The 27,529-nt window shown below is 39.0% G+C and overlaps 3 protein-coding genes across 6 annotated transcripts; 2 read left to right on the forward strand and 1 right to left on the reverse strand.

The window, feature by feature from the left end:
* The first annotated feature begins 1,437 nt into the window (after positions 1-1,437).
* LOC113309327 (F-box/LRR-repeat protein At4g14103-like) lies at positions 1,438-3,665 on the forward strand. Of its 2 annotated transcripts, none has more exons than XM_026557752.1 (4): positions 1,438-1,560; positions 1,909-2,834; positions 2,945-3,094; positions 3,243-3,665. In XM_026557752.1, the coding sequence occupies exons 2-4, from the start codon at positions 1,923-1,925 to the stop codon at positions 3,429-3,431; spliced, it is 1,251 nt and encodes a 416-aa protein (XP_026413537.1). In that variant the 5' UTR covers positions 1,438-1,560; positions 1,909-1,922; the 3' UTR covers positions 3,432-3,665. The 2 variants fall into 2 exon arrangements, with proteins under 2 accessions (XP_026413537.1, XP_026413538.1); XM_026557753.1 differs by having other exon boundaries at positions 2,945-3,153; positions 3,240-3,321.
* Positions 3,666-4,258: 593 nt separating this feature from the next.
* LOC113312527 lies at positions 4,259-5,028 on the reverse strand. The gene is made up of 2 exons (XM_026561275.1): positions 4,965-5,028; positions 4,259-4,851 (listed from the first exon to the last, which is right to left on the reverse strand). Exons 1-2 carry the CDS (start codon positions 5,026-5,028, stop codon positions 4,511-4,513), a joined length of 405 nt encoding a protein of 134 aa, XP_026417060.1. The 3' UTR covers positions 4,259-4,510.
* A 2,443-nt stretch (positions 5,029-7,471) lies between these two features.
* LOC113309242 (putative F-box/FBD/LRR-repeat protein At5g44950) lies at positions 7,472-9,485 on the forward strand. Of its 3 annotated transcripts, XM_026557656.1 has the most exons (4): positions 7,472-7,828; positions 7,939-8,088; positions 8,219-8,323; positions 9,335-9,485. In XM_026557656.1, exons 1-4 carry the CDS (start codon positions 7,763-7,765, stop codon positions 9,464-9,466), a joined length of 453 nt encoding a protein of 150 aa, XP_026413441.1. In that variant the 5' UTR covers positions 7,472-7,762; the 3' UTR covers positions 9,467-9,485. The 3 variants fall into 3 exon arrangements, with proteins under 3 accessions (XP_026413441.1, XP_026413440.1, XP_026413443.1); XM_026557655.1 differs by lacking the exon at positions 9,335-9,485 and having other exon boundaries at positions 8,219-8,749; XM_026557658.1 differs by lacking the exon at positions 9,335-9,485 and having other exon boundaries at positions 7,472-7,749; positions 8,219-8,749.
* Positions 9,486-27,529: the final 18,044 nt, after the last annotated feature.

The following is a 27,529-nucleotide window of genomic DNA, read 5'->3' on the forward strand; positions in this document are numbered from 1 at the left end:
TATTAAATATTTTGGAAGAAATTCAAAAAAATTCTATTATGAGCGTACCGGCAATCCCAAAAAACCGGAGATAGAGGGACTTAACATTTGGATTCAACTGCATCAAATGAGATGTGCGAGAATTTCGTAAAATTAGAAGAATGGTAACCGACAATCATCCAAAGCTTCGAGGGAGAAAGTGGGTAATTCAACAATTATATCCCTTTCTCATCGTTTGATTTTCGTATACTAAAATGTAATTTTTTTAGTTTCAGGAAGAAGGATTCAATAGCCTATGGCGAATAGGTAATGGTAATTAACGGTTCATGCCCATGAGGGAATATAGTGTGTTGAATAAAAGTATTCGGAGGTCCATTAATGATGTACTAATGTGCGAAATTCAAGAATACATGTACTAAATTATTCCATGTAATGCGTTAATCTCCTGAACTATGTAACGTGATGATTTCTATGATTGAATTTCTTCTTTATGAAATTACAGACCAATCAGTTTATATGTACATATACAACCACCGATTTTTAAAAGAGAGTGGATGCAGATTACTAGGTTTTCTTCGTGAATTCAAAACATCAAATCCAGAATTGGTCTACAAGAGCACGAAGATCGACCGATTCTAGGTTAATAATTTTACAATATAAAATCAAGAAAATATTTCACGTTTGGCGATCATTAACCTTAGTTGGTTTCTAAATTAACAAGATTAAACATATACTAATTAACTGAATTAATGCTAATTAATCAAAAAAAATGTTCTCGAAGAGGGTTTTTGAAATTACTTCAACTGACCATTTTTGTCTTCCAATGGTAGGTTAGAGCATCCACAGTGGGCGAGTATAACCAAAAATTTGGGATGAGATCGTAACACAGTGGGACGGAGTAAAGATCAAATCCCAACCAAAGATCAAATTCCAGACCAAATATGGTCGCGACCAAATCCCAAATTCTAATATAGTCGGGCGTAAATTTAAAGTATGCTTGTTGCTGGGCGTAAATTTAAAGTACGCTTGTTAACGGGCGGAGATTTAAATTACGCCCGATGAAATTTTAATTAAATAAAAAAAAAAAGAATGAGGCGGACTTTTAAAATCCGCCTGATGAAATTTTAATGGGGCGGACTTTTAAAGTCCGCCTGATGAAATTTACAAAAAATGGGGCGGACTTTTAAAATCCGCCTGATGAAATTTTACAAAAAAAAAATGGGGCAGACTTTTAAAGTCCGCCTGACGAAATTTTAATCATGTACCGTTGCGTCACAACACGGACTAAACCCAAATTTTGGTCTTTTTTTTGATCTTTGATCTTTGGTTTTGATCGCACCACTGCAGTTGCTCTTAGCCAGGTTATTTTCCTAGCATCCATCCCAACCCACAGTGCAATGCGTCCGACTCATTAAGGAATGTGAACTTGGCTACTAGGGCATATGAATTGGAAATTGAGGCCCCTTTACCTTCTTTTATCCCCGACTTATCTTTCCCAAGTTCTTCTGCTTTACCTCCGTAGAACTGTTCAATTCTGTCAAACCAGCTAGTGTCGTTGAAGCTTCGGATCGGAGATTTGAGGTATTTCTTTGTGCTCAGTCATTCCATTTATTTCTGATACTTCACACTGTTAACACTTGAAGTGTTCAAAACCCTAGAAACTGTTTCAAATTAAATCTGATTGGATTCTGATGACTTTTTAACAACAAGTTAAACCATATGCATCCTGCCGGCTGTAATTCTTCTTTACTCTAGTTAACACTCAAATAATGGTCTGGTCTAGTCGTTCTAGGGTTTTAGAGGTTTAGAAATAGGAAACTAAATAGTGGTAGTTCAAATGAGAATTTTTATTATCTTCTTCTTCCAATAATAATAATACATTCGAAGTTATAATCTCTGCTAATTTATCATTCGGATGCACCTTTTCAGTTAAATTGATACACATGGATTTGAACCATAGAAAAGCAACAGGGGAGGATAGAATCAGCAACTTACCTGAATCACTTATTCATCATATACTCGCATTTCTTGAATTCAAGCATGTTGCTCAAACTAGAGTACTATCTAAACGATGGAGTTACATCTGGACCTCTGTCCCCATCCTTGATTTCGTAGAGAGGGCATTTTACGATCCTGATAGTTCTCATTTGCAAGCCCATCAATTCATGGATTTTGTTGATGGAACATTGCTTGGTCGTGATAAAATGTCAGATATACATAAGTTCTCTTTGACCCAGTTGAACCCCTTGAATGAATATCGAGTTAGTTCATGGATCACCAACGTAACAAAGCGTAATGTTCAAGAGCTCATTCTATCATTAAGTCAAGAAGACCCATTCATCGTTCCCATGTCTCTTTGTACTTGTGTATCCCTGATATCGTTGGAGATAGGAGTAACCCCAAGTATCCGGTTTCCTAAATTCTCTTTTTCAAAACTCAAGCGCCTAGTGCTTAAAGGTTTCCAATTTAGCAACGAGTGCTGGAACGAGAAGTTCTTTTCTGAATGCCCGGTCCTCGAATATTTGATTTTGGAACAGTGCACTTATGGTGTGAGAAATTTCTATATTTCAAGTGGCACACTAAAACTCTTGGATATTTATCAGTGGGAGGACAGTTTACGAAACTGTGCTCTCAAACTTCATGCTCCAAATCTTGTTTATCTCAACTACCGGGGTAGGGTTGCAAGGGAATTTGTCTTGCCTAACTCTCCAAAACTAGTTGACGCCAATGTATATTTCTTTGAAGAACATGTTGCAACAAGGGAGCAAAGGATAAGTTATGGTACATCAATAAGTCAGTTTCTTCGAGCTCTTACGCATGTAAAACGTCTAGCTGTTTCTGATGCAACCCTAGAGGTATTCTTGTTTGCTGTTAAATTTAAAGAAGTTTCTGCTTCCTTTTTTTATGTGTTCAATCTAACTCCTTGAAACTCTTTCATTTGTTTCTCTTCCCTTGTTATGAATAGGTTCTCTCTTTTGCAGACAATCTGTTAGAAAATTTGCCAACATTTTATAATACCAAACAGTTAGTTGTGACTGTGGGAGAAATTGATGATAAAGCAGTAATTGCTTTGCTCAAAGCGATACCTAATCTGGAGTCACTCATATTTGACATGGCAAGTTTCACCGACCTTTCCACTCTGCAGGCATACCATCATTTATTAAGTAATTAAAAGTACAAAACAAAACCTGTGATAGATTTGTTAACCAATTATGTATGTGCTAATTAATCTGTCTTATACTTTTCAATTTTAAATCTAGCAGGTTCCTCCATGTAGTGATGACGAGGAAGAAGATGATGTTGGTGGCGATGACGTTGGGGGTGAACTCAACTATGATAATCTGATACTCGGTGTGGTAACTTCTGGATGCTTATTTGTACACCTTAAATCGGTTTGCTTTAATGATTTTACTGCGACCCCAAGGGAGATAAAGTGGATGCAACTGCTTTAGAAGAATGCAAAAGTTTTGCAAACAGTGACTATTTCCTCTTTTCATTATTCTGCACTCGTAAATGGGAAGAACAAAGAACTTACGGTGGAGATAACAAATCTTCCAAGAGCCTCAGCAAGTTGCGTGTTTAAGTTCCCCTCTAGCCATCAGTTGTCAGTTGTTTTATGTTTTAGAATTAGTAAAATGAAATCTTTATTTAAGGCAGATATGCATGTGATCCTGGATTTGTTACCAGTTCTGACTCACAAAATGGTTATTAAGCCAAGAAAAAAAGACCTGAACACATTTCCAACTCTTGAACAGACAAGAAACGGAGAAAATTACTTGTCATTTATTCATGTAACGAAGGAGTTGATCATGACTAGAAACCATACATGCGTTCTCTTGGGAACCACATGGCCATCAACTGTTTCTGTAGGATCCTTGGCTGCTATATAATTTCCTCTTGGATGATATATATCTCGACTGATCCTTAAATTCGTATCAGAATCTGATGTAGTTTTAGCTCATAATCAACAATATTCACTACAATTAGCTAAGTGCATTGCATCCCATATGCACTGAGCCTGGAATTACATTTGAGCAACTGGTGGATTTTTTAGAAGACTCAATTCAGTTGGACGTGAAATGCCATCCGATGCAGGGACGTAACATCCCATATGCCATCCAATTCAGTTGCATAGGAATTGAAAAAAGTGTGAACTGTCATTTTTTGATCAGTCCAAGTAACATGGCTTGTCTCTTGAGCTTTACCATTTTCAGTTTTACAGACAGACAAGGACGCTATTAAGCAAAACGGCCTTCTCTGGTCTTTACATTGTGGAGAATCTCTAAAAAAGTTCTGTTTGATATTTTCTTTAACAAAACGTTGCCAATAGTTGTTTGTGGTGATTACATCGTAGGATCCATGATCTCAAAACAACTTTCAAAACCCACTCCTAGCTAGTAGAAACTGAAATTAGAAAGACTAAAACAAAATGAAAACTAGAAAGAAATCTCAGAACACATCAGAAATAGCAAACCTAAGAACCAAAAGACTAGAGACAGCAGCAGCAGCAGCAACCTTCGTTTCTTCAGCTTCAGAGTTTGGAAATAAATATCCTTTTAATACCCTGTGAAGGTCTGAGGGTAGGATCAAGGGTAACTTTTAAGTTAAGGAACTTTGGATTCATCTCAATGCTGAAGTTTTTCATCCCATCCTTGTGTTCAAAACGAGCAGCTTTTTCCTTGTTTTCTTTTTGTACTTCCATATTTATAAATTTTCCATCGAACATGGTGATAATTGAATCCCCAAGGCCAAACGAATGAATTGTCAAACTAAGAAAATCTTCATGTTCAACCACATTCCATTCAGATGCTACCTTCCATAAGTTATCCGATGGATTCAGATAATACTTTTCAGGGGTTCCAGCTTCTATGGCTGAATCAACAACACATAAACATACAAAATCCATAAAACCGTGATTAAACACGACAAGTATACAAATCGGAAAGAGAAAAAAACAAAAAGATTTCTAAGATCTCAAGGTATACCTGATTTCTTAAAGAGGTGAATTTTGGAAGCCACATTCTTGAGGAGGTTGATTCTTGAAGCCATAGAAATTATAATAAGAAAACCCTAAAACTTACTATTTTTCTTTGTAAGCTGTGTTGTGAGGAAATAAGACAATTCGGCGGTGGTATTTATAGAAGCAGGAGATATTTGTTGAGTTGATTATCATAATGCAGGATAATTAAGCAATTCAACTGTTGATTTGGGGGAGAATATCCTAGGCATGTTTCTATGTGTATGTAATAGTAGGATTGGTTAAGGTACTCCGGTTCTCAACATTTAACACGTGTGGTTTAGGAAGATTGTGCCGATGAGATCAACACCCACTCTACTAGCCAAACAAATACGTTCATCCCGGAGTTACTTTCTTTTTTCATTTTTTTTTAAGCATGAAATTTATTAAACAATTAAGGGGTGATTACGCGAGGGTCTGTGGAACCTAAAGATTCATTTGTTATAATTGGATTTGGTAGTCTATGAATCTCTAACAATAAGTCACTGGATTAGAATGTGAGCAGCAGTGTTCGAGTCAGAGTTGCATCCAGGGGTGATATTGGAGATGAGCATGTGGATATGGTTTTGAGTGTCGATGGCCGAAAAACCTTCGGTCAATGTTTTCCACAAGAAAAACAAAGTTTTTTATGGACATCATAGTGTCTATAGGAATTTTGACGGTGGTATAGAGGATTCCCATGCAGCTGATCTGAGGATGTAATCACATGAACGTATCCAGATGTCGTGGTGTTTTGCCCAAACGATACTTGATTACCTCCTTTTGTTTCTGTGTGTCTGATGGACGAGTTTTGTAATCTTTGTTTGATGCAACAACATGGTTTTGTTGCATTATGTCTTTATGTTTATGGTATTGCTGATTTTGTGAGTTGGTAATGGATTGATTTATTGCAAACCTCTTATTTCCAATTATATCCCATTGACAATTTTTGGCCGCAAAATGGGCATGTGAGCTTCAAAATCCACATCTGCCTTGGCCCAACTCAAAGCTGGTCAACTCCCTGATTTGCTCCAGCTCCACTGCTGATGCAGCGTGGACACATTCTTGTTTCAATACAATTCCTTGTAAAAGATATTATAATATGCCAACGCTGTTGACATTGATGGAAATGTCAGGTTTCGTAGGATGCAAATTTTAATTTATGCCAAATTTCATCTTTTGAGTAGGGATAATTCTTCCAATAATATTTATGGCATTCTTAAATAGCATTTTCATTAAATAATTCTATTTTCTGATGACGATTCTAAGCATTTTCTCCATAAAGAAAAGAAAAGAAAAAAAAACATTCCTCAACATCCGTCCCAACTCCCAACCCAAGGTGCATAGTGCAGTGAGTCCGGCTCATAAAGGAATGTGAACTTGACCACCAGGCCATATGCCCTTGGATATTTAGGCCCTTTTAGCTTCATTTTCGCAAGTAACTAGTGCATTCTCTTTTATCCCCGATTAAACTTTCCGAAGTTCCTCTTCTCCTTTACCAGGCCATATGCCCTTGGAATAGTGGTTCAATTCTGTTAATCCAGCTAGTATCTTGGAGCTGCGGATCGGAGATTTGAGGTATTTCTTTGTGCTCAGTCGTTCCATCTTTATTTCTGATACTTCACACTGTGAACACTTAAAGTGTTCAAAACCCTAGAAACTGTTTCAAATTAAATCTGATTGGATTCTGATGAATTCTTAACATCAAGATAAACCATATGCATCCATCCGGATTTAATTCTTCTTTACTCTTTTTAACACTCAGTCTAGTCGTTCTAGGGTTTTAGAGGTTTAAAAATAGCAAACTAAATTGTGGTAGTTCAGATGAGAATTTTTCTGATCATCTGCAATAATAGTACATTCGAAGTTATAATCTCTGCTAATTTGTCATTGCGATGCCCTAATTTTTCAGTAAAATCGAAACACATGGATTTGAACCATAGAGAGGCAGCAGGGCAGGATAGAATCACCAACTTACCGGACTCACTTATACATCATATACTCTCATTTCTTGAAATCAAGCATGTCGCTCAAACTAGCGTGTTGTCTAAACGATGGAGTTGCATCTGGATCTCTGTTCCCACCCTTGTTTTTGAACAGTATGTATTTTACGATCCCGATACTAGTTATTCACAGACCAATAAATTCATGGATTTTGTGGATGGAACATTGCTTCGTCGTGATAAAATGTCAGATATACAGAAGTTCTCATTAACCCAGATGAACCCCTTGAATGAATATCGACTCAGTTCATGGATCACCAACGTAATAAGACGTAACGTTCAAGAGCTCATTCTATCATTAAGGCAAGAAGACCCATTCACCATTCCCCTGTCTCTTTGTACTTGTGTATCCCTTATTTCCTTGAAGCTAGAAATAAGATTAACCCGAGGTATTTGCTTTCCTAAATGTATTTCGTTTCCAAAACTCAAGCGCCTTGCACTTGGAGGTGTCCAACTTAGCGATGAGTGCTGGAATGAGAAGCTCTTTTCCAAATGACCAGTCCTCGAAGATTTGATTTTGGAACACTGTGTTTATGGTACGAGGGATTTCTATGTTTCAAGTAGTACCCTGAAACTCTTGAATATTTATCACTGGGAGGACGAGGGTAGTTTGCGAGACTGCGGTCTTAAAGTTCGTGCACCAAATCTTGTTTCCTTCTTCTACCAGGGTAGGGTTGCAAAGGAATTTGTCTTATCCACCTCTCCAAAACTAATTGAAGCTGATGTATATTTCTTTGGCGAATATGTTGCAACAAGGGAGCAAAGGATAAGGTATGGTACATCAATGAGTCAGTTTCTTCGAGCCCTTACACATGTTAAACGTCTAGCTGTTTCTGATGCAACCTTAAAGGTATTATTCTTGTTTGCAAATTTAGAGTAGTTTCTGCTTCCTTTTTTTTTTTCATATTTCATTTAACCCCTTGAAACTTATTTATTTGTTTCTATTGCCTTGTTGGATAGTCTCTCTCCTTTGCAGAGGATCTATTAGGGAATTTGCCAACATTTCATAATACCAAACAGTTGATCATGACTTCTGGAGAAACTGCTGATAAAGCATTAATTGCTTTGCTCAAAGCAATACCTAACCTGGAGTCGCTCGTATTTGACATGGCAAGTTTCACAGTCCTTTCTACACTACCGGCATACCATCATTTAAAATAATAAAACAAGACCTGGATAGATTTGTTAACCAATAATTAACTTGATGTCTGTCTTGTCTTTTCAACTCTTAATCTAGCAGGATCCTCCGTGTAGTGATGACGAAGAAGAAGATTATGTTGCTGGTAACAACGCTGATGGCGAACTCAACCTTGACAACAAAGATGATGATTGGAAACTCGATCTGGTAACTCCTGGATGCTTACTTGTACACCTTAAATCGGTTTGCTTTAAGGATTTTACTGGGAACCCAGGGGAGATAAAGTTGGTGCAACTGATTTTGAAGATTGCAAAAGCTTTGCAAACAATGACTATTTCCTCTTTCCATTATTCTGCTCTTGGAAATAGAAAGAGTAAAGAACTTGAGGCGGAGATAACAAGTCTTCCAAGAGCCTCAACAAGTTGTGTGTTTAAGTTCCCCTCTTGGCATTCCTAGTCAGTTGATTTACGTTAGCAAGTAAATAAATAGGAATTTCTATCTTAGTTTTACACAGTGAACCTTTATCCATCTCCAGATCTGCATGTGATCCTGGATTCTTTTCCAGTTCTGACTCCCAAAATAGTTGGTAAGCCATTTAAAAAGGCCAAAATGAGAAACAAGTCTGTAGATTTCTTTTCATTGCGATATCATGAAAACCTTTTAAGGCCCAGATTATTCTGCAAGTGTTGCTGGATTGTTAGACCTTGTGTGAATGAGCTGCGTGATAAGTCTTCTGCTACGACACGATATTAAAAGCTGAACACGTTCCTAACTCTTAAACAAGTCTTCTGTAAACTGTAATGACGCAATATCAAAACCTGAACACATTTTGAACTCTTAAATAGACAGGAAACAGTGAAAATTACAAGAGCTGTAGGCCAGTCATGATTACAAAGTAGTTTTAGCACATCTTGATCAACAACATGGTACAAATAATTGAGCAACTGGAATTACGTTCGAGCAACTGGTGGAATTTTTCAAGACTCAATTCAGTTGGAATTTTCCCAATGGTTGATTTGAGTAAGGATATGACCATCCTTATGGACGGATCCACGTCATTTTTTCCCATGATATTTTGATTCAAAACCCGTCTAGTGTTGAGTTCCTTATTCTGTCTCGGTACAAAGATCATCTTGGATGGTGGTGACATACACTTATGCCTTTTATTTGCTTGTGGTGCTGATAACATGGTGCATATCTCTTGTTTGGTGGCTGCAGAGGTCCATGACAACTGAAGAATGCTCGGATGGTAATAAACCAAGTAGCAATAAGTGTGCACAGTGCAAGGGGTACTTAATCATGTTATGCCCCCTTTGTAATTTTATTGAAGTTTGGTCGTGCATAATTTAAGTGATGAGGACTCACCAGCTATGTTACCTATCTTGATAGATCCTTAATTTTGTATGAAAATCTGATGTAGTAATTTTAGCTCATCATGATCAACCACATTCGGTAAAATTGAGTGATCAAGTGGAATTACGTTAGAAGAACTGGTGGATATTTTCAAGACTCAATTCAGTTGGAATTGGACTTAAAATGCCGTCCAATGTGAGTACAGGAGCCCCTAATAACCGGGCTAATGGCATGCACTCCAGCTACAAGTGTGCACTGCCTTCTGTGAACATCAGGCAATACCATGATTTTAGATTTTCAAATTTTGATATTTCACTCATTACCCAATCTGTGTTTATTTTGATTTTCGTCTGACCCGTTATTAGCTTGTCTTTGACCAGTTGTTTACCATTTTCAGCATTCATTGATCAGCTGGAGTATATACAAAAGACTAAAAACAAAACGCCTTCACCCAGTTTTGAAGAGTCTCTGTAAAGTTTTGTTTCACATCTTCACTAACAAAAACACATAAACAAGTTCATAAAAAATCAGATTTCAAACTTATTAAAATCAGATACCATTAGTTGGTTGTGCTGATTACATAATTGGATATCCATGATCTCAAAACAACATCCAAAATCCCCTCCTAGCTAGAAACTGAAAATACAAAGCGTAACTACTCGAAATCCAGTAGTACACCCAAAAGGAAAGTCACCAAGATTTAAGACATGTTAAGTAATATAAATTAGAGAACCTTTATTAAAAAATTCTAAGGAAATAAAATACAAGTTTTTGAATACAAGGAAACCCTAATCTCACTCTCTACGCTAAGCTCTTTTCTCTCTCCAAAATCTGATCCCCCTTGCCTTGCCCAAGGACCTCTATTTATAGGTCAATCAACCCTAATGGGGTACAACTCATTTTACTTCGCCAAGTTCTTTCGGGAGTGCTTTATACTTCGCCTAGACCATTTTCCATAAAGTTTTCCCCCTTCTTTCGCTATCTTCAAATGGGTTTGTCGGGACACCTATCTCTTTTCTTACTCCCCAATATATTTGCTTCGCAGGTTATCTTTTTTGCCAAGTTAGCTTATTTCGCCCATCTCAACTTCGTGGTTGGTATCTTGTAGAGCACTTCATTGATTCTTCGTAGCTCATTTTCTCCTAGTGGGTTACTTCATGGTGAGACATTATCTCGCATATGACTTTTACTTCGTCAGTTAGTCAACGACGGTGATTCTGACTTGATTTGACAAGTCACTGACGAAGATTTTCGGGGCACGGTATAAGATCTTTCGGCAGAATTCTCGTGTCTTCCCTATGTCCACGTGGCGGTTCGTATTTTGGTATCCACATTTTGCCTTTTCTTATTCTATTCGATCGTGGTGAGAGGGGAATAAGAACCGTATGGAGTTAAATAACCGCCACTCCTCCCCATCATTGTTCTCCACGTGGTCCCTTTCCTCGTGTAACCGCTGATCACCGGTTCATATTCTTCGATCGTGGGTAGCCTGGTTTGACCAGTCATCTCTATAAATACCCCATTCTTTCAGACCTTTTGAATGTTACCTTTCGCTTTCCTATTTTCTTCCTTCTGTAAGTTTAGGTCTTGTTTCATTCTCCTTTAATGGCTCCCAAGAAAGTCCCCAATCCTACTACGTCTTCGACTTATGAAGACTTTAAAGTCGACCTTAAGAAGTTGGGCATTACCCTATCTCCGGCGATTGATTCCACTGTTTCTCCCCCGATTACCGCAACCAAATCCATGGAACTAAACTACTGATGGATTCAAATGGGAACTTGGTCTTCTACAAAGATGTTGATCACCGTCGGTCAACTGAAAGCGGGCCTTTCTTTTCCCATGTATGACCCAAAGAACCCTCTTTTTATGAAATCCTAGTTAAGCTTCAGCGAGGTGTTTATCAATTGTCTGGAAACACTATTCGTATTGCTAATGAGTTCGTCAGAAGGTCTAATGGCGGTCCTTCCCAGATTCCACTCTTGGTGCAAGATTTCGTTCCTGTAGATTATAATATTGATTCTTTCTCCGCGAATTACGTTGGCCAGGATATGACTACGAGAGCTTATCAGGAGTGGGGCGTCAATCTTTCTCGCAAGTCTTTGGCTGACCAGTCTAAGGCCCTTCTCTTGGATGTTGATCCTATTGGTGCGATAAGAAACAGGTACCTTCGCTTTTCTAATGATGAGGATTGGATGATGTTTCCTTTCGTAGCCGAGGATCCTCTAGTGTGGGGTTTCGACGAGAATGACACCGCTCGTACTGGTCCTCTCCCCGAGCATGCCTGCCTCGCAGCATATGATCCGGGTCGACTTCGCTGGTATAAGATGCCCAACGAGGTTAGTATAATTTTACTTTGGCTTCCGGGACTTCTACTTATATCGTTCCCTAATGTCTTTGTTCCTGTCTCAGTATCCGCTTCCCCCGCCTGGTATGTTGAAGAACCGCTCCAAGAAACCAGTTCAAACACATGTTTGTATCTCGTATCCCCTCTTCTGGTCATTATCCTTGTTAATTTCTAACTTTCCATTTTTCAGGAGAGTGAGCTTCAAGCAACGGATGGTCCTGCCAATAATTTGAGGAAACGCCAACGTTACGGGGTTCCTTATGCCACTGCTCAGGTATCTATTTCTTTCTTAACTTTGTTTTCTTTTCCTCGCGTCGTTTCTTAACTTCGTGGAATTCAGGACGATTCTCCCACATCTCATCACCCACAGCGTCGTCGTGCCTCGGATGTAGATGGCTTGACCCATGTCCCTTCTTCCTCATCAGATCTACCTCAACTTGATTCTCATCGTCATCAGTAGTCTAGCAACTTAGCTACTCCCTCGTCTGTACCCACTTCGTCTAAGGGCGGCCATAAGGCTAACGTGGCAGAGGATCCCGAGTATCTTCCTGACATGAAATTCTTAAGAGATATTTTTGTCACAACTCGTGGAAATCCCTCTCTAATATCTGCGGCCACTGAGTCTTTGGTTTCCTTCAGTTTTGACGATTTCTTAGCTGAAGACCAATCCTTTATTCTGAATGCCTCTTTGAATCTCTCTCTGCAGCAGCATTCCGCCATAATGGGCTTGGTAAGCTTTATAAGTTGATATGAGTTTACCTTTTTTCTCCTTTTGTAATACTTCGCGGAATTCTCAAGGGTGTCAATCATCTTTAAGGAACAAAATCACAGCATGGCCCATCTCGTGGAGCTTCGGGAAACTCGGGAGCTGATGAAGAAGTCAAGTGCTCATATCCTTGAACTTGAGAAACAACTCGCGGAGGAGAAGAAAATTTCGTCTGAGCTTCGACGTGAGTTTCTCCTTCTTAGCCATTTGGGGTATCACCTTATTCTCAAACGTCCCAGGAACCCGCAGCTCAACCGAATACGTCGGCGCCTTGGTCATATTTCTGCACCCCTTACCTAAGGCCATCATAAAAGGGACCCTCGGAGGATAGGTCTTATCATTGCCCCTAACTTTCTCTCTGTGAGTTGTTCACGACATGCGTTAGATCTTGCCTCTTGCACTTTCATGCGAACTAGGGTGCATTCCGTGGATTCTCAGCCTTCCTAGGCGAAGGTTTTAAGTTTCCCTGGAAACTGTTTACTTCGTGAATATTATTTGCCTCCTAATGCGAGGTCTTATCTTTCTTTGGTTGTCTTGTAAGCATGAAAATTCATATTTGTGATTCTATTCATCAAAATTTCATTGTTATCCTTTTGAAAATTTGATACATTATCAATTAATGGATTAAAATAAGTACATTCATCTTATTCCTACGACCCTTCCTCGATTATCAGTGTTCTTCTTCCATGCGAATATGCTCAGATTGATATCTTTTCAACTCCCTCATCTTCACTTCGTTCCTGATCTTGAATAGAGTCAAGAATAGTGGGTGCCTAGTTGAAAGCGCATAGATGAACGAGCGTACTAAATCTTCCTCTGAGATCCTTCCTTTTAGTTCTCTGCAAATCGCATCCTATCTCGCCACTAGACTTCGTAAACTTTCATTTTCCCTTTGCTTTAACGAGAACAATGCCGCTATTTCTGACTTGCATGGTTCCTTTTTTGCACATTTGTTCATCATTTCTGGCTGAAATCCGGTTATCTTCTTTGTCTCTGGGATACTGTTCCTTTTCCCATTGGCCATCGTTGACTGCTGCATTAGATACTCTCTTTCTATGAATTCCCTCCTGCTATTCTCTATGGCTCTTTTTAGTTCTTCCCGTTCATTTTGTTCCCCTCGCCCCTTGTTTCCTTGCCGGTATTCGCGACGTCTTTCAGCTGCTAATGCCCTTTCCGAAGCATATTTTCCTCTTTGTTTATTTCTCTCCGCTTGTTTTATTTTCAGATGATTGTTCTTGATTACAAGCTTATCATTTTTTTTTCCAACCTTATGCGCTCCTTCACCAAGTCTTCATTCCTTCGTCTTTCTTGATAGAGTTCCTTCTTTAATCGTTCCATTTCTTCTTCTTCGCAAGCCTTTCCTTCCTTATCTAAAGAATCATGTAATTCAACGCTTTCCTCGGCCTCTTGTATCGACATTTTCTTGCGTTTAGAGGTGTTTGTTTTTGCTCCTCCTCGTGGGGTTCGTTTTTCCTTGATGGCAGGGGTTTCTTTCTCATTTTTCGTTACTTCGCTTCCTTCAGTCGTTTTTCCCTTCTTTGCCTTTCCGTTTTGCTTTATTTCAGCTTGGCCTCCCTTTTCAGGAGTCATCTCGCGGTTCTTTTCGCCATCCATCGTCGTTTTTTCCGCTTCTTCTACGTCTTTCTGTGTTGCAACTAGATCTTCACTTTTCTCAATCGTGAATACCATCATCCGCTCTGCTCTTCTTTCTTCGTATGCCTTCTTTTTTTGTTCTATTTTCTTCCTTATTTTCTCCTCACAGTTATGGACATCCTTTTTAATACAATATTGCGCGTCCTTAAGATCTCCCCTTATCTCGATAATTGAACTTGGCATAAGAAACTGTATCGCCTGATGATATGTAGATGCAATCCCTTTTATCCCGTGTATCCATGGTCTTCCTATAAGAGCATTGTAAGGTGAGTCTATGTCTATCACGCAGACTGTGACTTTCGTTTCCATCTCTCCAACGAAAATCTTTACAACTAATTCTCCCTTTGGCTTAAATGCAACTCCATTAAACCCGTATATGTTGTACGTCGATGGCACGAGGTCTGAGTCCTTGTATCCCATGGTTCTGAATGTATGATAAAAGATTATGTCGACCGAACTCCCTGTATCCACCAAGATTCTGTCAATTGCGCATATTTTCCCCTTCTCGGCTTGATCTACTTCCCACCTACAGTATTTCCCAAAATTCAGGGTTATAACCAAAGGGTTTGTGTGCGACTTTCCTCCTTCGGGTGCATCCTTCGCTGAGAACGTTATTTCTCTTTTCTGTCATTCCTCCAATGGTTCCTTCGTACTGACGCTGAATATTTCATTTCCTTCGAAGTCCTTCTTATGTACTCTCTTGAGTACCTTGTCATGGAAATCTTGGATGTTCTTCGCTGCATGTATTATCGTATTACAATTCGGTCTTTGTGCTCCTCGATATATTTCAATTCAGTATACCTGCTGATTGTCACGAGGTGGTGGTGGTGGTGGTACATAATTTTCTAGGAAATGTGCGAGTTTTCCCTGCTCTATCAGACGAAGTATAATTCGTCGAATGTTTCAACAATCATTTGTGTGATGCCCATGAAAGCGATGATATCTGCAGAACTCATGACTCCTAGTTCCCGGAGGTGACTCTCTTCCAAAATTGGGTGGTGGTGGGATCTCCTCTGTTAATACTATTGCCTCCCATACCTTTTCCACAGTTGTGTTAAGCTTAGGGAGCTTTATGTCTTCAAAAGTTGGTGCATTTGGTCTTCGCTCTCCAAATCTGGGCCCTTGGTTGTTTCTTTGTTGATATCCCGTGTTGTAGCTTCGTGGCTCATAATTCCTTCGTCTTGACTCTTCATATCTTTGTTGATCGATCCACTCTTGATCTCCACTTGACACAGCTACTAACTTCGCAGGGACTGGAGTTGATGGCTCTCCTTTTTTCATATTTCGAGTCATTCTCCACAATATGCACTGCCCTTGGTAATAGCCTTGAATTCCCCTCCTTCGTTGGAATCGGTGCTGCTTCGCTAACTTGCCTCTGCTTTTCTTCTAACGATATGTACTCTTCTTGGTACTCTCTTAATTCTTTCATTGTCAAAGAGTTTAAAATAATGAATATTTGAGTGTACAACAGATCAGTTGGGATTAATGCATTCACGAAAGCTAGGATGAAATTTTTCTCATCAACTCTCCATGTAAGCTCGCTGCATACCGTCCTCCACCTCGTTACCAATCCTCGCAGGCTTTCCGTAGGTCTCCTTCTTAAATTGAATATAATCTCAATACCCGGCCTCAGCATGTTGTTAGTTATGTAAGTGGTCAGGAATATCCTTTGTAAGTCTTTGAACGACGAAATTGATCTTTTTGGTAGCCCGTCAAACCAGGCCAATGCTTCCCCAGTTAAGCTTGCGGGGAAATATTGACAAAGTACCGCATCATTTCGTCCCATTGCATCAACGAAAGAGTGTATTGTTTAAAGTGTTGCACAACACTTTCGGATCCGCTGAATATGCTCGGAAGCGTTGGCAATACACATTTATCTGGGATGTCCGCGTACATTATCTCGTAGGTAAACGGAGATTTGTAGGCCTCTTCTATTGCTTCCGGCAGCTGCACTCTGCCACCTCTTCGCGAATTGTTTATCAACGTCCTCATATCTCGCAGCTCATCCAAGACTTCCTGGTTCAGGTTCCCTCCATTTTCTTCCCGACGGCCATCTCTCATCACGATGAGCCTTCCTTCACCACGTCTCCTATCTTCCTCATTCCTCCGGTCGAATTCGCGTTGTCTTTCATCTTCTTGCCTCCTCTCATTTTCCTCATATCTCCGCTCTTCTTCATACCTCCGCCTTTGATCTTCCCAACTTGATATTTCCAATGCCCTTCTCAGTTCTCTTTCTTTACTGCTTTCTCTTCGTCGTCTCCTTCTTCGCTCTCCTCTGTCGTCCTCGCGGGTGTATTTTCTTCGTCGTAACTATTCTTCTCCTGATGATATCATGTCCACCTCTGAATCCGTGACATAAGCTGCAGCTTCCTCTTTCAGTTGGCGATTTTGCAGCATCAGCCTGGAGTTTTGTCTCGTCAATCGGGCATGCTGCTCCATTAGATCCCTGTCTCGTTCCCTTTCAAGGCGGAGCGTTTCCCTCAGCTGATCCAACGTCATGTCTTCTTCACCGATGTTCTCCTCCGTTTCCTCACGAGTCATTTCTTCTCCTGCGATAGTGTCCGTGTCGGAAGTGTGTACAGAACCCTCTCTAAAGTTATATTCGTTGGCCTCCTCAGTCCGCCGATGGTTCACGCCTTGCCTTTTTCCCGTAGACGATGTTCCTCCTCTTTCCATTCTTCCTCCTCTTTTGGCCTCCAATCGCTTGCTTCTCCTCGTCACTATCATGTGTGCCTCTTGATCTGGTGTTCTAATCATCAACTTATCCTAATTTCAATATCAACAATCCTCTAAACCCTAATCTTAAAAGAGATTTCTCGCTAAGATCTCTCACTCCTACAACTTCAGCTTCTCTCCACTCCTTAGATGAGGATGAATCCCCAATCTAAGTTCCCTGTTTCTGGACGCCAAAATATAACTACTGGGTATCCAGTAGTACACCCAAAAGCAAAGTCACCAAGATCTAAGACATGTTAAGTAATATAAACTAGATAACCTTTATTAATGAATTCTAAGGAAATAAAATACAAGTTCTTGAACACAAGGAAACCTTAATCTCACTCTCTACGCTAAGTTCTTTTCTCTCTCCAAAATCCAATCCCCCTTGCCTTGCCTAAGGACCTCTATTTATAGGCCAATCAACCCTAATGGGGTACAACTCATTTTACTTCGCCAAGTTCTTTCGGGAGTGCTTTATACTTCGCCCAATCCATTTTCCATATAGTTTTTCCCCTTCTTTCGTTATTTTCGCATGGGTTTGTCGGGACACCTGTCTCTTTTCTTGCTCCCCAATATATTTACTTCGCAGGTTATCGTTTTTGCCAAGTTAGCTTATTTCGCCAATCTCAACTTCGTGGTTGGTATCTTGTAGAGCAATTCATTAATTGTTCGTATCTCATTTTCTCCTAGTGGGTAAATTCGCGTTGAGACATTATCTCGCATATGACTTTTACTTCGCCAGTTAGTCAACGACGGTGATTCTGACTTGATTTGACAAGTCACTGAGGAAGATTTTAGGGGAACGGTATAAGATCTTTCGGCAGGATTCTCGTGTCTTCCCTATGTCCACGTGGCGGTTCGTATTTTGGTATCCACACAAAGAAAAGTAAATTATAAAACAAAATGAAAACTAGAAGGAAATCTCAAAACACGAACCTAAAAACCAAAGACTAGACTCCCTTTCTATTAGAAGACTACATAGCAGCAGCAACAACCTTCATGTTTTCACATTTGAGTTTGGAAATAAACATCTTTCGAATACCCTCTGAAAATTTGAGGGTACGATCAAACGTAATTTCTAAGTCTACGAAATAGGGATTCATCTCGATACTGAAGTTCTTCATCCCATCCTTGTGATCAAAGAGAGCATCCTTTTCCTTGTTTTCTTTTGTTACTTCGATATTTATAAATTGCCATCAAAACCTGGTGAAGATTCCATTCCCGAGACCAAACAAATGATTTTCAAAACAAGAAGAAGTTTGTGTTCAACGACATCCCATTCAGATACCATCTTCCATAAGTTATCCGACGAATTCAGATAATACAACTCAGGGGTTCCAGCTTCAATTGCTGGATCAAAAAATGCATAATGTTAAAAATCAAACTACACAAATAAATAGAAAAATAGATTGAAAGTCTAAGAACATGCCCAATTTCTTGAAGAGGTGAATTTTTGAAGAAGCCATGATAGCATAGAAAATAAGAAGTTCTAAACTTGGTTGTTGTTTTTTTTGTTTGTTTGTTTTCTTTTGCTCTTGTAGTGTTTTTTTTCTCTTTTACCACTGCATGTGTATGTAATAGTTGAATTAGTCAAAGTACTCCATTTCTCATCACTTTAGCTTCAGAAAGATTGATAAGCTAACGCCCAAGAGCTAAGTCAATCAATTGAACCCATCCAATGCACATTTTAGGAAACCTGTTTTGAGGCATACTCATTCATTATACCATCTAGGGTGGGTTTATAAGGGGTGTCTAAAAATTGTGCAATTATCTATATATCCTTAAACAATTTAAATTACTAGAGTGCCCTTATCCTCAAAAATCTAAAATCTAAAATCAAAATAAACTTTAAACTTAAACATCTTGGACTCCAATTCAATCAAGAAATTGATCAAGCAAAACAAACACGAATCGAAGTGAGCGATGTTGAGTATGAAATCCAAATTTCAATTAGTATTAGATGTATTTTAGAATGTATGTGTAACAAACCCATCTTGTTTTTGATTGATTTTATTTTGTTTGATCGATAGAATATGATTTCAAAGATGAAATTAGGGCTTCCAGAAGATCAGTTCGGTTGATCTTGGAGTATCAATTTTGAGCCGAAACTAATGTATGATTTAGAGAAACACTATGTTCGGCTAATGCGACTGTGCTAGATTTTGTTCGAATTAGCCGAACCTAATTTCGTCAGTTACAGAGTGAAGTTCGTCTGATAACTTTTCAGTCGAACTGTTCTTCTGGTCAGTAGATCTGGGTTTTAAAAATTCAATTTTTTGACAGATTCAACTTATAAAAAAAGTTAAACCTCGTATAGAAGTCTACCTCTGATTTGAATCACACATTTTGGTCACTTTTAATCACTAAAATCTCAAAATTCAAAATCCAAGTTTTTTTTTACTTCTTCTTCTTCTTCTTCCTCTCGAAAACCCCAACTCTCTCACATAAAATTGATTTTCTACTAATTCACCACTAATAATTTAATTTTTAATCAATCCTTAAAATTCCTAGCTAATCAAATTTTATCATAACCATTAATACTAAATATGTAAGGATAATTATGCCGTAATCAAAAAAAGGATGAATAAGGGGTGATGTTGTTTTTTATTTAGTGACACTATTTTAACATTATTTAGTATGCTCAAAAAAATTCATTAAGCTTCAAAATAGGTTTCCATTTTAGACTGGTAGCTAGTGTGGGTCATTGTCCTCGAATTGTTGTTGGACTGTAAATCTCATTAAATGTTTGATGAAATGAAAACGCCTTCCGTGGTCTTCACAGTTTACAGTGTGGAGAATCTCTGTAGAAGTTTTATTGGATATTTACTAGCTAAGCCAATCAGCTGAATACAACAAAATGCATTTCAGGCTTGCAGTGTGGATCATTTCCAGCTTAATTAATTTCGACTAGTAGTACTTTTGAAGTATTTTATTGTTTTTTCAAATTTTAATTCAAGTTCAGGCAATTCCATCAAATGTGATGGCACGTGATAATCGAAATGTATATCCCATTATGGGATCAAAACTAAGCAGGCCAAGTCTTTGTAAATGGACGCCTAACACTAAGAAAAATTCATTAAAAAATTAAATCAAGACATTTTTAATACGGAAATGGAAGGATTTCACTTGATAAATTAAAGATAAATAGATAAGATCAGTTTTTTTTCTTTTTTTTTTTCTTTTTAAAGAGACTCACTATATTGACCATCTTGGATGGATATGTATGCGGAAGTTATTATTTCAGCCAAGAATTATCCAATGCACGTGCCAGGGGGGTGTTGTACTCTCATTTTGGATTGCATGTTACATCCAAATCCAACATGACTGATTTCGGCAGCCAGTGTGGTCCATCCAACTAGGAAATGAAAATTTTGGGGCTAAAAATGGCCATAAATTTTGAATTATTAGTAACAGATACATATGAATTACTCGAACGGAAAATGGATCATTTGTCCAAATATATTTAAAACATGGTTCAAACGGACGAGTAAAAATTATTATGAGTGAAATGGACACCAAAAAAATAGCAAGGATGAAACTGGATTCATCCTGATTTAAACTTAAAAAATAGCAAGGATGAAACTGGATGCATCCTGATGTAAATTAAAAATAAGAAAAAGTATTTGAAAATGGGTAGGATGAAACTGTTTACATCCTAGCTATTTTTAAATTTTTGTCCATTTAAACAGTATCAAAATCTAAATGTCCTTTTCATTCAGGAATTGTTGATTTTGGTCTTTTTAACCAATTTTGTGTTACTCCAAAGGTTGTCCAAACTTTGACTCATGATGATCGAGTCCACGGCAACATTGGCTCGGCCGGGATGTGACATAACTTCTATCCCTAGGCAGCTAGCTAGGTTCATGGATGGGGATGTTATGGACTACAAGTCTAGTCTACAAGAAATCAATTTAAATACAAACGGGACTTCACATGATTAAGCACACAATCTGGTAAGAATGACCAAGGCCCGTGGTACATGAGTTCGTGACCACATTGACCAGACACAAACGCTTCGCGTAGTACTCCTATGAACGGTGACAGCCAACTTTAGAAACAAGTCATTAGATAGTGATCATGGTACTGGCCGTACTGGTGTATGTCATGCCTGATCTGAATTTTATATCTAGTTCCAATTCTTCTTCCTTGAGTTACATTAATTTGAAACTTAATTTCATTCAAGTCTCATAGAAGTAGCTATTTAGCCAGTGAGTCGGACTGGCTCAAGCCTCAACGAATATCTCATGACTCCATTCCTCTATTAAAACCACCAGTTCTCTTTGTCTCATTGCCTCTTACACACTCTGCAGAGAAAAGAGAAAGTTTAGAGTTTCTTAGTTTCTGCACTCTAGTAATGGCTTCTTCTTCTTCTCCAACAATCCACCGCTTCAAGAAATCAGGTTTATATACTTTTAGACTTTGAAATCTTATGTATTTATTTTGTGGCGTAATAGAATTAACATTATGCTTATGTGTGTTTGATCGATTCAGCAATTGGAGCTGGAACCCCTGAAGATTACTATCTGGATCCATCGGATAACTTGATGAAGATAGCATCCATGTGGAGTGTTGTTGAACAGGAAGATGTTCTTGTTCTGAGTATCAATACGGCTCTCATTGGGGATCTTGTTTTCATTAGGGCAAACGAGAATATTGTTAATATTCAAGTAGATGTAGAAAACAAGAAAAAGGCTGCTCGTTTTCATCATCAGGATGGGATGAAGAACTTTAGTATCGAAATGAATCCAAAATTCCTCAAATTAGATATGAAGAGTGATCCTGCTCCTTACAGTGTGTCTGAAGATCATGGTGGTACCACAAATCTGTTCATTACTAAACCCAAGTCGAAGAAGGAACTATCAGCAGGAAGAATCTCTGATCAGGAAACCAGTCTTTACAGAGTGCTTCCTGGTCCTCCTGGACCCGAGGATGGGATTGTTAGAAAAAACGGTTTTGTTATACCAAATTTGCATGGACTATGTTTTGATCTCTAGACCTATTGCCCACTACTTGTTTTTTCATTTGAATAGATAAAACAATAGTCCCACATAGACTAAAATCTAAAGAGTTTTACACTTAAATACCATAAAATTGACTATAATGGCATGGCCCTCGGGTCATTAGACTTTTGTGTGAGGGGGGAAGGCCTAGACTAGGGCAAGGTTGCCTTTCCCGTACGCGCGGTGCTTCGCATAGAAGCACGCACGCCACCGCCGTCCGTCTGGTCGGGTGTGGGTTCATTAGATCCTATCTTTTTGCTAAAACTTTTGGTACGTGTTTTACACACATGTAGAAGAATCTTCTTCTTTGTCTGCACATGTTTGTCTTGCCTTCCTTGTCTGTACATGTTTGTCCTGGCTTTCTTGTCTGTACGTATTTGTTTTGGGTTTCTTGTCCGTACGTGTTTGGCTTGGCTTCTTGACAACACACTGCTCTAAGCCTGACAAAAGCAACACTGTTTTTTAACCCAACATTACCAGTATTTCTGTCATACGCATGGTTTGGTTGCATGCATTTTTCCTCTCGTTTGTAACGTCTTAAACACTATATAAGGGAGGAGTCTTGAGCTCATTTACATACAACAGAGAAACATCTCTTCTACTCTCCCTCTGTTTTTTTTTCTTTCTCTGTTTTAAGTTCTGCCAAGCTCTAAGGGTACCCTCATTGTATGCTACATTGAGGGGTACTAACTGTAGTTGTATCCTGGAGGTGACTCGCCAACTGCTGTAGCATCTCAGAGGAGTGGCAGGCGATATTGCCTTTAGGACAGCGTAGTTACGTGCCTCTACATTTCTGTGCACATCAGCAACATTTTGAGCTAAGTATCTTCTTCTCAGTTACATTATTAGTATTTCCAACAATCTAAAGGCAATATCCTCTTTACTATATTTTGTAACAACATGGGAAAGAGTACTGTAGACAAACCCCCAAAGTTTAGTGGCAAAGACTTTAAACGATGGCAGTCCAAAATGTTATTCTTCTTAAAAGACCAAAGGCTAGATGAAGTTGCCTTAGAAAGACCCTCAAGAAGGCTTCATGACCGTGGTTATGAAGATAGACTGGATAGGTGGACTAGGAAAAATTACATGTGCAAAAACCATATTCTTAACTGTCTGGATGACTCCTTGTACGACTTTTATAATGCAAAAGAGAATTTTACTGCTTTTGATTTATGGGAAGCCCTAGAAGAAAAATATCTTGCTGAAGCTGCTGGAAGCAAGAAGTTCTTGGTGGCTAGGTTCCTGGAATATAAGATGACTGATGAAAAGCCTGTTGTAGAACAATTCGTCGAACTCCAGCTACTCATCAACGAAATTCTTGCTGAAGGCATGCATATTGATGAATCTCTACAAGTATCTGCAGTGATTGAAAAGCTACCACCCTCATGGAACGAGTACAAGAGGAGGCTGCGACACAAGAATCGTGAAATCACCATGGTGGAGCTGGGGAAAAAGATCCAGGTGGAGGAACTTCTGTGCTGCAAGGACAAAGCCTGATGCTGAGCAAAGACATGTCAACAAAGCTCATGTCCTGGACGATAATGCTGCGTCAAAGAAAAGGCACGGAGAATCCAGCAAAAATGGTAAACGTAACAAACAACGTAACTCCAAAGGTAACCATCTTAAGCCAAAGGGTGGTGTCTCCAAAAACACCATCAAAGGCGACTGCTATAACTGTGGGAAAACTGGTCATATGGCCAAAGATTGCAGGGCACCTAAAAAGACCAAAAATGATCCTAAACAGAAAAATAAGGCAAACGTAGTAGATGATTCTGGATATTTTACTGGCATGGTGTCTGAAGTCAACCTTGTCTCTAATGTGACCAATGTGAGAGACTGGTGGCTTGATTCTGGAGCCACTAGGCATGTCTGTAATTCAGAAATGCTTTCTCCTCCTATAACAAAGTAGGAGACGATGAGAAATTGTTTATGGGAAACTCTTCTACCTCTAAAGTGGTGGGAAAAGGCAAGGTTGAATTGAAACTCACTTCAGGAAAAACTCTCGCATTGAATGACGTGTATCACGTCCCGGACATATGCAAGAATCTTATCTCAGAAACCATCTTACTTGGGAAAGGTTTTAAATTTGTAGCTGAGTCTAACAAGGTTGTAATCTCTAAAGGTGGTGATTTCGTAGGAAAAGGATATGTCACTGATAACATGATTAAGCTTAGTGTACTTTCTTTGAACTTGAATGATAATGCATCTTCTTCTGCTTATGTTTGTGACTCCTCACATGTTTGGCATGATAGACTAGGACATGTTAATTTCAAATCTATTGAAAGACTTGCTAAATTAGGCTGCATTCCTAAAAAAACTTTGACAGAGGTCATAAATGTGAAATTTGTGTTGAATCTAAATATGCTAGAAAACCCTTTAACAAAAAGGTTGAACGTAGTACAACTCCCCTAGAACTAATCCACTCAGATTTGGGAGATTTGAAATCAACACCAACTAGAGGAGGTAAAAAATGGTACATCACTTTTATAGATGATCACTCAAGATACTGTCAGGTTTATCTTCTTAGAAGTAAAGATGAAGCCTTAGACGCTTTCAAATTATATAAACTTGAAGTAGAAAACCAAAGAGGTGTTACTATTAAAACTCTTAGGTCGGACCGAGGCGGTGAGTATGTGATACCTATAGGAGAATTCTGCAAACTTAATGGCATCATTCATGAAACTACTGCACCTTCTTCACCTGAGTCGAATGGAGTAGCTGAAAGGAAAAACCGAACACTCATAGATATGGTGAACGCTATGTTAGCTAGTTCAGGGCTACCTTCGAACCTGTGGGGGGAAGCAATTCTCTCTGCTTGCTATATCTTGAACCGAGTTCCATTTAAGAAATCCGACAAAACTCCATATGAGTTATGGAAAGGAAGACAACCGTCCTATGCATACTTTAAAGTGTGGGGGTGTTTGGCCAAGGTGGCCACTCCTCGTTCCAAGAAAACCAAACTAGGACCTAAAACTGTAGATTGTGTTTTCCTAGGATATCCGGAGCACACTAGTGCTTATAGGTCATGGTAATTGGGGAGAACACCATAATGGAATCCAAGATGCAGTGTTTTTCGACACATTTTCCCTTTAGGGTCTGGACCTCATAAAAGGGTCCGCGATGATCTCTCAGATGTTCCTTCGACTAGTCAACCCCCGTCTAGATGCTGAAACCGAACCTAGAAGAAGTAAGAGGGTCAGAACCGAGAAAGGTTTCGGTCCAGATTTTGTGACTCTTACGGTAGAGTCTGAACCCCAAACCTATAAGGAAGCTATGACTCTCCGGAAGCTCCCTTCTGGGAAGAAGCTTCAAATAATGAGTGGGATTCCATTCAACAAAATGAAACTTGGGAGCTTGTAGACTTACCTCCTGGTAGTAAAACCATAGGTTGCAAGTGGGTCTTCAAAAGGAAACTTAGAACAGATGGAACTATAGAAAAACACAAAGCTAGGTTGGTAGCTAAGGGGTACAGACAACAGGAAGGATTAGATTTCTTTGATACCTATTCACCGGTCACTAGAATCACTTCTATCCGGATGCTGATTGCTATTGCTTCTATTTATGATTTGCATATACATCAGATGGATGTTAAAACTGCTTTTTTATATGGTGAATTGAATGAAGAAATTTATATGGACCAACCTGAAGGTTTTGTTGTGAAAGGTTTTGAAGATAAAGTATGCAAACTGAAAAAATCTTTGTATGGTTTAAAACAAGCACCTAAACAGTGGCATGAAAAATTTAATCATGTAATGATATCTAATGGCTTCAAGGTTAATGAATCTGATAAATGTGTTTACATTAAATCTGTGGATGATTCTCATGTTATTGTGTGCCTATATGTTGATGATATGCTCATATTAGGTAGTAACCTTGATAGTATTAATACCACTAAAAGCATGCTTAACGAAAACTTTGACATGAAAGACTTAGGCCCTGCTGATGTAATCTTAGGGATGAAAATCAGAAAGATGTCTGATGGATATAGTCTTAGTCAATCTCATTATGTTGAAACTGTGCTTAAGAGATTTAATCATGAAAATGCTAAACCTGCAACTACTCCTTATGATCCCAATTGCAAATTGAAAAAGAACAAGGGTGAGGGTATTTATCAACTTGAGTATTCTCGTGTTATTGGCAGTCTTATGTATTTAATGAACTGTACAAGACCTGATATTGCCTATACTGTGAGTAGATTAAGCAGGTACACTTGCAACCCTGGGCAGGATCACTGGAATGCTCTCTACAGAGTTCTACGGTACCTGAGAGGAACTTCAAACTATTGCTTAAGTTTTGGGAAGTATCCTGCTGTGCTAGAAGGGTATTGTGATGCTAACTGGATATCAGACTCAGATGAGTGCAAATCCACTAGTGGGTACATCTTCACACTTGGTGGTGCGTCTGTGTCATGGAAGTCTACCAAACAGACATGTATAGCCCGATCCACCATGGAGTCTGAGTTTATAGCCTTGGAGAAAGCTGGAGAGGAAGCTGAATGGATACGAGGTTTCCTGGGTGGAATTCCACTCTGGCCCAAGCCTGTGTCTTCGATCGCAATCCACTGTGACAGTCAAGCTGCTATTGGATGCGCAAAGAATAGTGTATACAACGGAAAGTCTATACATCTTCGAAGAAGACACAAGACAGTGAAACAACTACTCTCTACTGGCATCATCTCTATAGACTTTGTAAGGTCTAAAGAGAATATTGCAGATCCTTTGACGAAAGGGTTATCTAGAGAGGTAGTTAGATCCACATCGAAGGGGATGGGACTCAAGCTCATAGAATAAATCGCCATGAAGGACACTCAACCTTGTGAATGGAGCTCCAAGATCAAGGTTCAATGAGATAACTAATTTTTGGTGATGTCGAGAGAAAGCACTATCTTTGTCCCTCCCTATGGTGTAACCGTATGATAGTGCTGCCTGCATGTTTTAGGATGATCTGTCAAGATCTTAATGAGTTCCATGGCTTTGCTTAAAGCGGAGTGTGGCAGGACACTCTTAATGGACTCACCTATGTGGATGTTGGAAGTGGGGCCGCTTCCTATGAGAATTTGAGCTTTTTCTCTAGAGACATTCATTAAGTCCGGGATTTAGCCCACGGCCAAAACGGGCACAACGGCAAGAGCTTGGCAGCTTTCTTTTTCTTTGAGACATCAAAGTGTGGTTGTTATTTCTGAATTGCACTCACTGTTGACGGTTCAAGACATTGTGTTCACCGAAACAACAAGCAGTTCCGGTAACCTCTCACTATGTTAAGGTTCAATCTCTGGGACACCTTAGCCTAATATTGATGTATTATGTTTTCTCGTATTTCGTCGATATGTTTTATCATTCATGTGGGGGATTGTTAGAAAAAACGCTTTTTACCAATTTTTCCATGGACTATGTTTTGATCCCTAGACCTATTGCCCATTAATTGTTTTTTCTTTGAATAGATAAAACAATAGTCCCACATTGACTAAAATCTAAAGAGTTTTAGACATAAATACCATAGAATTGGCTATAAGGGCATGGCCCTTGGGTCATTAGACTTTTGTGCTTGGAGGGAAGGCTTAGACTAGGGCAAGGTTGCCT

This window comes from Papaver somniferum, chromosome 9 (assembly GCF_003573695.1).
Source record: "Papaver somniferum cultivar HN1 chromosome 9, ASM357369v1, whole genome shotgun sequence".
Classification (NCBI taxonomy): Eukaryota; Viridiplantae; Streptophyta; class Magnoliopsida; order Ranunculales; family Papaveraceae; genus Papaver; species Papaver somniferum.